A 13,503-nucleotide genomic window follows, 5' to 3' on the forward strand; every position below is an offset into this window, starting at 1 on the left:
AAATAAAATAAATTGCTCATATTTTAAAATTATATATGAAATACTGTGTTATTCAAGGATCTCTAGAGTGACAGCATTTATAGAATGAATATATATGCTTTATTAGAGTAACTTACATGATATGGTCTGGGTAGTCTAACAATGGTTGTCTCTTGCTAGAAAGTCTAAGAATTTAATAGCTATTGGGGTCACAGGATTAGATGTCTCTGGAGCTCTTTAGTATATTCTGAGTCTAGATGTAGGCTCTAATACCACTGAAGGAATGACCTTCCCAGGGATAGTGAAGTCAGGAATAAGTGCTTCCTTCTTCCAAATTATATAGACTTCATCAGGAGGTGCGGCCTAGATATAAGGTGAGTTTTCCCACAACAAATGATCCATCACAAGTGTATCCAGATGCTTGGGTCCCAAAATCACAAATGCATATGCATTTATTTGTACTCTTTTCCAGGTGTATATTTGTCTGTAGTCAATTGGACCTATGATGCCATGCCTACTTATATCATTGTAATACAATATTGGGAGATTGTCTGATAATTTCTTTTTCTTTCATTTTTATAAGGAGTTTTTATAGCAGGCATTTTTCTCCCTTTTGTAATTCCCATATTATAGATCTTATAAATAATTAACTAGTTTTATATTTAAGTTTTTGAGTTTTGTGATTAATATTTTCAATATCAGTGCATAATGTTCACGAATGAAGGCTTTTATGCTGATTTTGGTTTTAGTATCAGGATAATACTAACACCATAAAATGAGCTCTGTTTTGTTATGTTCTCAATTTTTATCTGTTTAGAAGATATAGGAGGATGAGAGTAAGTAGAGAACTCTATTAACCTGCATAACAGAACTGGGCCAGTACAGGCAATGACAAGATAAAAAAAAAGGAAGGAAAGCAAGAAGGAAAGAAGGAAGGAAAATAATAAAAATCTATTTCAGTAGATGCTTGTTAATAGGCTTTTTTTTTTTTTAATTTTCGAGACAGGGTTTCTCCGTAGCTTTTGGTTCTTGTCCTGGAACTAGCTTTTCTAGACCAGGCTGGCCTCGAACTCACAGAGATCCTCCTGCCTCTGCCTCCCGAGTGCTGGGATTAAAGGCGTGCACCACCACCGCCCGGCATTGTTAATAGGCTTTTAATTATAATTTCATTTTCATGGTTATAACAATATTAAATATTCTTACATTCTGATAGTTAAATATGTCCATTGCAACAATTACTTTTCTATTATGGAGATAAAATTCTATGTCAGTGGCTAATTGAAGAATGAAGAGTTTGTTTGGGCTCACAGTTCCAGAGGCATAGTGCATCAAAGTGGGAAAGCATGGCAGGAGGCAGGCATGAATCCCATAACAAGAATCTGAGAAGTTACATCATCCTCAGCTACAAACATTAATAGAAGAAAATTAACTGGAAGTTGGATGAAGATTTAAGCTCTCAGAGCCAGTGAGTGATAAATTTGTTCCAGCAAAGATACAAAATTCTCCCCAGGGAGAGCCACTAACCGGGGAACCATATTCAAATGCAAGAACTTATAGTGGGTTTTAACCTTTCAAACCACCACACCCATATTATGTATAAAACATTAACAACTATAATTTCCTTCTTTTTGTAGCAGTACCATGCTTATTTTTCTTTGGAGTACAGCTCTGTATTTTAAGATAAAGTGTTGTCAGACCTCCAAGGGTGTTCTTTAAGGCTCAGTGTGAAAGGAATTGCAATGCAAGTGGGAGGACCAGAGTTCAGCTCCCCAGAAGTCATATAAATGTAGGCACATCATCTTTAAACATTGTCCTTGTATGTCAAATTAGGAGGCATTGTTAGGAAAATCCCAAGTATCTTAAGGTATGCAGGAATGAACAACTAAAAGAGACCCTGATTCAAACAAGATGGCATCTGAGTTGAACAAATGAGATTTGGTAGATCTGGTTCTCAAATTTAATTTGGAATACAGATGTACTAGCCAAATGGACATAATAAGATAAGTGTGAAAGACTGACCATAATGTCTGACCATTGGAATGACCGGTATGTGAGAAACTACTGTGGAGAAACAGGTGGGTTACACACTACAGAGATGTCATTGACAAAGGAGATGAAGAGGTAAAGAAAAAAAACCTTGAGTAATACCTTTCCTTTATTCATATATACTGTTGACATCTAGATTTTGAATAATTTTAATTATATCTAAGTATTCTTAGTTTCTTAATCTTCATCTTAAAACCATATGGCCTGTTTGGCATTTAGCTTAGTCAATTTTGGTTGTACAATGTATTACTTATCATAGTTGATCCCCTACATTGAAACATATTAATCATAAAAAATTCTATTTTGTTTATTATTTCTAAAGGATACAATTACTCATTGCAGGGACGGCAAGGTGGTGTATTAATGTGAGGATCATAGCAGGCCAGGAAAATTGTAAGAGATGCTGGTGTTCTTTTCACGTCTTCATTTGCCCCTGTATTTTCTATGCATCCCCAGCCTATGGAATCATTCTACCCATACTTACAGGACATTTCCCTAATTGATTGGTTAATTCCATCTGCAATCACCCCTATCAAATATTTTGATAATTCTACCTTAATTGCCTGTGTTGTTCTAAATTCATTCAACTAAACAATGAATATTACCTATCCCACCAAGCAAGTTCACACATCTGTCACAGAAAATGCAAATTATACAATTTGGCTACCTCTACCATTTGCTCAAGACTCGCATAGCTTTCTCAAGAATCATTCTATTCATGAATTAAGTGAATAAAGCTTTTTTTTCCCCAAAGAGAAACTGAAAAAAACAAAATTACAACATTGGCAACTTTTCTGCTTTAATTATATAAGGAATGTGGCACTTCTTAAGACTATATAATTAACTCCTTCTAGATATGAATAATAAACAGTATTGATTATTTCTAGAAGGTTTCTGTAATATATATTCCACTACATGACATTTACTCTTCATAAATACAAAGCACACACATACAAAGATAACTTGTTGTAAAGTTTATCAAATTCTTAGATAAAACAAAAATAACTATAAGACAAGTATGTGGTTACATAAGGGCAACTTTTAAAAAGACACTGAGAAGTCTTCCCAAATTCTAAGGACACTTTTGTTACAAAATTTCGGAATATAATTTGAGACATTTGTAACAGGTTATAACTTTATTCAATTAGGGGTTTTTGTTATCCTCAAGTTAAAAACTCTCAGTGACTACTTCTTAGCTAATTACTACCATTTGAAAAGTTAGTAATGTAGACAAAGGTAAGAGAACAACTAGCCATCAGCTTTGAAAAGCACTTTGGGTCTCAGACCACATACATGTTGGGCATTATAAAATTCTTAGAAAGCAAAAACAAAAAAAAATTCTTAGAAAGCAAATATCATTCTAGATGTGTTACAAATAAAATAAAAGCTGAAACTATTTGATACTGGTCTAAAATTTGAATTAAAATGTGTTGTTGAACAAGAACAAATAAGTATATTCTTAAAATTAACTTTATGCTATAGTAATGTTGGTTTTTACTTTTTATGATTAAATCCAATACTTCAATAGTACAACTCAATTAATGTACTTAATAGTAAGGATTTAACATGGTACAAGAAAATCTCTAATATTGGGAAAAATGAAAAGCTTACAGCTACATAAAGTAAGAAATGAGACAAGAAAGGACACAAGGTACACTCTAAGGACATAGGAGATTAAGCATCTAGTATAACCTTCCTACTTTAAAGCTGGCTTGTCTGACAATGATTAAGAGTAAGTAAATAAAGTTGAATTATATTTATTTCAGTCCTAAAAAGAAGTACATTAAAGTGTCCTAAGATAAGATAAATGAATGAATCAGAGGAGTGCAAATTGTGACCGAACACAGGACAATTAATTTAACAAGGTCATGGGGAATAGAATATATCTAAAGAAAGCATCTCATCTCAGTGCCTAAGATGTCAAACAGGTAAAAGAACAAGAGAGAAAGAACAAGAGAAAGAGAGACAAGTAGGAAAATGAGAGAGCTGTGGCAACAGTTAGGATTCAGAGTATTGAGAATAGGAAAAATATCTCTTTAGTATTGACTGTATCTATGAATACTGAGGATAAAATACAGATAGGTCAGTATATCTGATTTTATGGAATTTAAAATTATTTTTTAAAGCAAATTAAATTAACATTTTGAATTTTTATATATATGCTATATTTATATCATTTTCTTTTTTTATTTTTTATTGAAAAAAATTTACGCCTCCTCCCAGCCTCCCATTTTTCTCCCCCTCCTCCTCCTCCTCTCCCCTTTCCCCCACTCTTCTCCCCCTCCCTCTCCAGTCTGATTTCCCCTCGCACAATATCTTCTATGCCCTTCAATTCATAGCCTCTTTTACATTAAATATTACTGATAAAAATTGATATAAATATGTACCATATACAAATATATGTTATATATAAAATATGTGTGTAACTTGTATACATATATGTTATATATAATGTATAGATATATGACAAACATGTGAATATGTGTTATATATGATATATCTATTTGTGACCTATATACATATATGTGTACCACATGTATCTTATATATTATATATAAGATATAGATACATAGATATGTTGGTGATTACAATAAAGTAGTCCCAATCTAGCTCATAATGGAGTATAATAAAGGTTTTTTTTTTATTTAGGGGTAGATACACAGTCCTCTGCACAAGCGGGAAACAGGAACTGAATCCATCAGCCAAAGAGGTGTACACATTCATTTTTCCATATGTTTACATAGGACCCAAGACAACACCCAAAGTGACCACCAATTTAAATGTCATTGGCTAAAGGTGTTTCCCCAGCAACTCGCCCTTTTTCAAAGGCTGTTGGCAGAAGGAATCCCTCCAGAATAAATAGATAGATAGATAGATAGATAGATAGATAGATAGATAGATAGATAGATAGATAGATAGATAGATAGATAGATGATAGATAGATGATAGATTGATAGATAGAAGATGATAGATAGATAGATAGATGATAGATAGATAGATGATAGATAGATAGATAGATAGATAGATAGATAGATAGATAGATAGATGATAGATAGAGATAGATAGATAGATAGATAGATAGATAGATAGATAGATAGATAGATAGATAGATAGATGATAGAGATAGATAGATAGATAGAGAGAGAGAGAGAGAGAGAGAGAGAGAGAGAGAGAGATAGATAGATAGATAGACGAGCAAAATCGTGTCTACTTAGTACTGCCTCTAAGTATATGATTTTAAGACTGACCAGTCTGTATTAGAACATAAAGTAAATCATTATTTCCTGTTAAAGGGACTTCTTTCTGTACTCATTAATTTCAGTAGATATTTATCTAGCCATGGGGCCTGACACATTTGCCTGTACCATGCTGTCATGTAAATTGTTATTGTTCATATCTTTGTTAGACAGCCATTATGTTGAGTGTACTGTTTATTTTCTGTTAACTGGGGAAAAATATAGACATATCTGAGAAGAGGAAACCTTAACTGAGAATACACCTTCATAAGATTGGCATATAAGCAAGTCTTTAGTCTAGTGTCTTGTGTTGATTGGGAAAGTCCAGCTCATCAGAGGTGGTATTATTCCTAGGTGGATGGTTTTGGTTTGTATAAGAAAATAGACTGAGCAAGACATGATGAGCAAGCCAATAAGCAGGACTCCTCTAAGGTTTATTTTGCATATCCTCCCATGAGGTTCTTGTCTTGAGTTCCTTCCTTGAATTTATGATGAACTGTTTGGGTGATATAAGGGGAAATAAACGCTTTCCTCAAAAGTTGCCTCAGGTCATTATTTCTTATCACAGTAATATAAGCTGTAACTATTAATTGAGATTTCACAGGTGCAGCTTCCCTGCAATATATAAAGATACAATCTCACAACAGACTTTCTTACGCTCTGGTTCTTGCAGTCTTTCTAACCCTCTACAGAAAGAATCTTTTAGCCCTAGGTTTAAGGATTGCTTTTGGGGGCTTATTAACTAGAATGGACACTTCAAGGTCAGTTGTTCTGTGCACATAAATGCCATGAGTATTATCATCAATTAAATGCTCAATGCCTTTATTATTAAGGTGGTAAATCTATTAAGAGTGTAAACTAGTTTTACAGAGTTGTAAATTTTACAGTAGATTTCAGTAATACATGAAACCTGATGAAAACAGAATGGTTAAAATTATACAATTATACTATGATTTATTTTATAATACATACATATTTTTGCATTTCCTTAAAAAGTTGGCAGTATAGAGTGATTGTTTTTTTTTTTTATATTTTATGCAGGAAGACTCTTTTTGGTTCCAAGTCAGTTAGAATGTTTACTGCCGAAAAGCTTTTTAAATTTTTATGTTGTTGTCTTTCATAATTCAGGTTGTCTGGAATGAATATACCACCACCAATTATCAGCAACAAAAACTGGCTCAGACTACATTTTGTTACAGACAGCAATCACCGCTACCGTGGTTTCAGTGCTCCTTACCAAGGTATGTTTAATGATCACCTCTGCCTCCCGTGATGGATAAAATGATTTTTGTATGCACAACTGCATTTGGTGCTCTGAGAAAAATGCCTTTAGAATTTATGAAGATATTTAAATCAGAAAGGAATGCCGATGTTTCTATGAAATAATGTGATTCTAAGTAAATAGATATTAAAGCTAATAGATTCCTATAGCACAATGATCAAGGTGAAAAACTTTATGACTTCTAGAATGTATTTTTGCAGAAAATACAATATTTGGATTTAAAGACATGTTTCAACAGAAAGCATGCTGCAAAATCTTGCAGAAATCCTATATTGGGAATGGGACCTTTATCACCTTAAATCCATTTTCATACATAGTTTGTCTGTTATTGTAAGTGAAATTTGCCTTAATAGAATTTTTTTCTACTGATAATATTAGCAGGGATAATCTCGAAAGACTAGGCTATAATTTATAATGTGTTACTTTGGAAAACTCATAGGGACAAATTTAGTAAGATGATAAAGCACTAACAGCAATATAACTTAAACAGTATTAAGTGATATTAAGTGTTCCCAGTGGACACAATATAGACTCCAAGTATAGTAAGTAAGTTGCTTTACTCTCCCTGATGTACCAGGCACTGCTTAAGCCTTACGGGACATTACCATGGTTACATATTCCATTAATTTTCTTTGGTTTTGATTTTAGTCTTTTAAATAATTATTCTGATATTCTTTGATCTTAAGCATTTGATAAATTAAATGTGGTGTCTATAGGTAGCTTACACTTATTTATTGAAATAGTATCAGATACACATGCTGCCTTTTGCACTACAAATAACAGAAATAATAGTTTGAAGACAAGAGACCTCTGCCTATTTTGGATCAACAAGGTTTCTCTCAATAACAACAGGTTAATATGTGTTGTATCTGGAAAAATTAGTAGAGTATTCGATATTGTTATAATAAAAATTCCCAATAGAACAACTTAAATAATTTATAGAGTAGTACCTAAAGAAACTCCTTAATAAAATGTCTTTACACAACAAATGAATGAAGCTTGAGTGCAAATCTGCTTTAAAACTGTATAATTTGAGCACACCTTTGATCCCAGCACTTTGGAGGCAAAAGCAGGCTGGTCTCTGTGAGTCCGAGGACAGCCTGGTCTACAAGAGCTAGTTCCAGGACAGGCTGTAAAACTACAGTGAAACCCTGTTTCGAAAAACCAATAAAAAAACAAAAACTGTATAATTTGTTAATTATTCCCCATAACAGAAAATATACCCATACAAGTTAATATAGGTTAAAGATAAATATACATAGAAAAATGTACTTTCATAGCTTTTATTAGTACAGGTGTTTCATTCATTAATAATATGAACTTATTAAACTTCTGTTTCTTTTAACATTTGAATAGAAGATTTTATCTGTTTCCCTAGACCAACTTGTACTTTTGAAAAATTCATGTCAGAAGCCAGCGTTCCTCCTTTAAAAAAAAATTAAATGATTATCAAATGAGTATCGTGGACTCTTTAGTTTCTAGGTTCACCTCTCTACTTGTCTCATTTTTCCACTACCTTAAGCTTGTGATTCTTCTACACAGTAAATTGAAACATATAGAGTGGCTGGAATTAAAAAAAAAATTAACTGCCTAAATTTTGTGATTGATTATCGTCTAGATTAGACTCAGGCAGTCTTCCTATTAGATTCCTTCTATTTAACTGATAGAAGTAATAGGTATCATTTTATTTAAATAAGAAAACATGAGGAAAATCAAGTCTACTCAAAATTAAATGATACCTTATTTTTAGCATAACCTGATTTTATGAAACTGTATTATCACTTGTTTTTTTTTTATTTTTTGAGTTATGAGGCAATGGCATGGAATACTAGCAGACTCCATTTGATTATTTTCACTCTTCTGCCTTCAATCTTAAGTTTACTTCAACAGTATTTAAAATGATTTAGTTAAATTTCTTCACTACTGGCTGTCTCTATGACACTGAAAATGATGCATAAATAAGTTGATAAAAACCAAAAAGGAAGTATTTGGGAAGTTTAGCTTATTTCTATCATCAGAGTATAAGGATCAATAGGTAGGGTGATTTTAGTGTAGGATACAGAAACACACACAGCGCACACTCTAGCAGAAATGAAAATGAAGTGGATTAAGAATGTAGAACTATGATTATAATAATATAAAATGTAAATATTTTATTATTGGATTACATTATTTTTAAGTTTACAATTTAATATTTCTAATTTTACTCCCAAATGGTTTTAAAAATAGATTCTGTTGGAAGAGCAATTACCCAAATCATAAGCAAATGAGCACTCTGGAATTTATAGAAAACTTCAAAAATTAATTTTAAAAGCATTGATATGCCAGACAGCAACAATATATCCTTGCATTCCATGGTGGTCATGTACTGTACTATATTACCCTTTTACTAGTTGTATCTATCATAAAACAAATTTATAGATAATTTATGGGAAATCAACTTTGTTAAAGAAAGACCTAATTTTCCATAACTCTAACATCAAAAGTTTCCAATAATTATTATTGAGAAAGGCATAATTCAGAATTCAGTGTTTCAACAGAACTCTGGATTTCCCCAAACTGAGTATTTTACACTAATCCTATGCCTGGTTTGTTTATTTAATCTGTGTTCTTATTAAATACCAAGGGAATTAACTTTAAACTATTAAATTCTTAACTGTAGTTCACTAACTATTTTTAAATCTCCCCCTAGTTAATGGAGCATGCAACAGTGTGTTTTCCCAAGCAAAGCTTCCATCACCTTGTTTTATAAACTCCCTACATTCTTTTTTACTTAACATGGATAGGTTTTTTTTTGGGGGGGGGGGTAAACATGGGCTGAGCATTCAAGGCTAACACATAAACAGAGGCCGGGAATACAATGCTAGTACTTAATCTTCTGTTTGACTCAAATGTAGTAAGAAAAGTTATGATTTAAATGGAGACTTTCTCACATGTAAACTATTCCCTTTGAGGTCTTATACTGAGCTTCCTAACTCCCCCCAGTATCAAGGATCTCCTTTCATTAAGCTAATCATACTAGAAGCATTCTATCTTAAAATTTTTAGTTAGCAAGAATTACAGTTACAGTATTTATATCTACTTTATCTTGCTTGATACCTGTTTTGTTTTATGTAATTTTACTATGTTAAAATTAAAACCTTCCTTTTTATTTAGACAGAAAAGGGGAGATAAGAGATTTGTGTCTATATGCTGTGACTATGTTATATTACTATTGGTTAATAAAGAAGATGTTTCAGTCAAAAAAAACTTAGTTAGTTTTTCTTTGATCATTTTAATATTGCTTTTATTTCATTGCATTAGTTTCCTATCTTTAAAATTATTCAACATTCAAATCTCATTGAACATCTTTTAACGACAACACTCTCAAACTGTGCTGTTTCTTACTTAAACATTATATGTGTTTTGTAAATTGTGATATTTGAATGCTTTCTCATTTGAAGGCAGCTTCATCTTATGGACACGATATTCAGTATAAATCTAAAAATCATATTTCCATTTTCATACATGCATGACCATGCTTTAGAAGATTTGGATTTTCATAAATGTGTAACTGACTAATAAAGAAAAGTTTACCACAACATGATGTTTACTTGAGGATGTTTTTGCTATTGTTAGATTAAGGCTTTTTTAATTGAATATAAAAAACTACCATTATATTGCATTTTAAATTTATTTAGCATTCTGCCCACTCAGTTTCTAATGTGACATTGTAGATCCTATAAATGTTGATACCAATATAACTATCAGAGACATATAAGCAACTTCAGCATTTAATCAGTTCTATAAATCCTGGTTTATTCTTTCATGCTTATTTATTCCTTAAGACTTACTAGGTATTATTCATCTTGTATAGGAAAATACAGTATAAGCAATCTCTAAACTCTACAGTCTACTAATACTCATAAATAATCTTTAAATTTTGTTAGAGGTAATTCCTATTTCAAGATCAGCTAGGAATCACTGGGCATGTATCTTACAAGCAACATCTATTAATTGGGTGTACTTTGTAACTGCAAGGAAAATATGCTTCCGTAAACCTTGGTTATTTCACAGTACTTTAAATAGTGAATGTTTAAATATAAACCTGGGATAAATTAAACCCTGACACAAACAAAAGTATCTTTGCAATATTTAACCCATACAATATATTGAGATGAATTTGATATAAATGCTCTTACACAGTACAAATTACACAATATAATTTGGGGTTTTTTTTTTGTTTTTTTATTTTTTTATTTTTGTTTTTTTTTTTTTTTTTGAGACAGGCTTTCTCTGTGGCTTTGGAGCCTGTCCTGGAACTAGCTCTGTAGACCAGGCTGGTCTCGAACTCACAGAGATCCGCCTGCCTCTGCCTCCCGAGTGCTGGGATTAAAGGCGTGTGCCACCATCGCCCGGTTCACAATATAATTTGTAAACAGCGTACCTTATTAGGGTAATGAATTGGGGACCCAAAGATGAGGATTCTGCCAATCAATTCTAAATATCTAAAATACATTACTGGTTCAGTATTGAGATTTATGCTCTTCACTCTCTCAACCTTTTATTTGTATTTGTTCCACTACTTTGTGATGAATGGGTCTTCTCATATAGGCAAAACTATATAGACAACTAAATCACTATTTTCAGAATTGTTTTAGCCTGGACCTCTCTACGTAACTGACACAAATCACAGAAGCCAGACATACTCTTTCTATGTAAATATGATTGTATATTAAATAAAGCAATTTTAGTAGAATGAGATTATCACCTGTTTAGAATAAGTGAAAAATCACATATTTCAGTCAGGAGGAAATAATGCTTTAAATATTGAGACTGAACTGGATAATTAATTTCAGGAACCAGAATTAAAAATGAAAAGTGAGAAGTTTTCCATAACTCACAGTTACAATGAATATGCCCATACTTAAAAAAAAAATCATTTTTGGAACCACTTTTTAAATGTGGTATTTCATAAGTAAAACTGGTAAATAGTTTTTCTCTAAAATATTTTTCCCAGTTTATATTCCAGGCTTAATATAGAAATAAACCAAAAAGATTTCTGTGAAAATGACAGCTTTGTGGCTTTGTTTTTATTTTAATTTCTGTTTTACTGATTCAATTAACCGTGCATTTTAATTTTAACACCTCTGTTTTTATTATGATATTCTCACACATCCATTCCTAATTAATTTTTATTATTATTTATTTATCAGGATGTAAGACCTCCCATATTACTAGTTGTGATACTCTGCCTTATAATTTGATACCACTGTATTCTCATGTCTCTTCTGAATGTATTGGACCAAGCAGTCAGTGTCTACTGTATTTGCTATGGTTCAATGGATTTCTTTAGGGTAAATAGAGTGAAGGAAGCTTTGTAGTTCTTGATGAATACACATCAATTCCATAGAATATACACATTTTCATAAGCTAGTAGCTTTTCTTAAACTTCTAATACATTAATTATTATGGGAAAATCATGAATGATATTCTTGAATTCATCACAAAACCCTCCTATCATAAATACAGCCCCTGCATTATTTTAACCTTATGGTATAAGCTATAATTTTCTACTTACTGAATTTTTTGAGAACAAAAAATTAAAATTTTCTGGTGTTTAGTATTTGTTATTGATGCAAATTTTTTTCTTATTTGGATATGAGCACTTTTTTTCTTTAAGTTTCTTTCAACCCTGAATAGTACCTGGAAATTTTTCTACTGTAAATTTTGTTATAGGATAAAAACAAATCAGGAAAGAAAATCTATTTTTATTATTGCATTAGTAGTTTTTCTTGCCTATGGAATTTATTCTTTTAATTAGCATTGTAAACATAAAAAGCACAAATAAACGGTATAATTTAAGACTCAAAGTAATCTCTATAAATAGTTATAGGACTGATTAAGGTAACACTAAGTTTTATTCCATTAGTATTTACTCTGTCATGTAAATGAATATTTCATATACCTGCCAATATAAAGCATAAGACTCCTAAAAATTGAAAGTGTTTAAAATTCATTAATTTATTTTTAAAAGACTATATTGTAAAAAAATTCTAGTTTTAGAGATAATTTTTATTAAAATATTGAATGAAGCACTAGCTTTTTACAAAATTGTGATTCTGAGATTTGGTTTAGCCATCTTTTCATATATCTCAAGTCTAAATTCTGTTAGTAAATTATAGACTTGTAATGTTCAGTAAATTGACTAATTATTGCTTTATTTCAAATTTCCAATGCAAAGAATATAAAAAAGAAATTAGATAAAGTATTCTCATCAGGACAAAATTTAACAATCATTTCTCTCAATTCCAGTAAAGTACGGCCTGTTTTTTTAAAAAAAATATTTTAACTTGCTAACCTTGTTAATGCTAAAAATGTCGCTTATGTATATGCAAATACATATATGTTGGGACAACAATTCATAAACAAATGCCTATGTGTTTTAAAGGGAGTAAATCGGGATATTTGGGATGGCTAGAGTGGAGGAAGGGATGAAATGTATATTATATTCTCATCCAAAAAAGAAATAATACTAAGAAATGAAGTCATGTATTATGGGACTATAGTAGTAGTATGCTTGCCTAGAATGTCTAAGTTCCACAGTTTGATCTCATAAATCATAAGTTGTGCATGCTAGTTATTTAAGCACCAGGATAGTAGAGTCACTGAAGATTAGAAATTCAAAGTCATCTTAGCTCCCTAACAAGTTTGAGGCCTGTCTGGGAGAGTTAACCTACCTAAAAAATTTAAATAAATAAGGCAGATTTATTTATTTATTTAGAATAAGATATAATGTCATCGTACATAACTGTTAGGAAAGAAATTGGGGGTCCCTTAATATTGTTTAGGTGATTTATAATTCACTCATTCTGGTTATGGACTAATACAAAATATTAACAGAGAGACCACACAGATAGATAGACTGGGTAAAATCATTCACAAAAAAAAAAAAACAAAAAAACAAAACAAAACAAAAAA

General features: G+C 31.4%; 1 protein-coding gene across 1 annotated transcript in view; it reads left to right on the forward strand.

Annotated features, from left to right (window-relative positions):
* Csmd3 (CUB and Sushi multiple domains 3) overlaps nucleotides 1-13,503 on the forward strand; it is a 944,903-nt gene that overhangs the window by 297,649 nt on the left and 633,751 nt on the right. Inside the window, exon 6 of the mRNA XM_075961035.1 lies at nucleotides 6,390-6,502. Coding sequence (XP_075817150.1) covers nucleotides 6,390-6,502 — 113 coding nt within the window. The remainder of the gene's footprint in view (nucleotides 1-6,389; nucleotides 6,503-13,503) is intronic.

The sequence above is a fragment of the Microtus pennsylvanicus genome, chromosome 2 (genome assembly GCF_037038515.1).
Source record: "Microtus pennsylvanicus isolate mMicPen1 chromosome 2, mMicPen1.hap1, whole genome shotgun sequence".
Classification (NCBI taxonomy): domain Eukaryota; kingdom Metazoa; phylum Chordata; class Mammalia; order Rodentia; family Cricetidae; genus Microtus; species Microtus pennsylvanicus.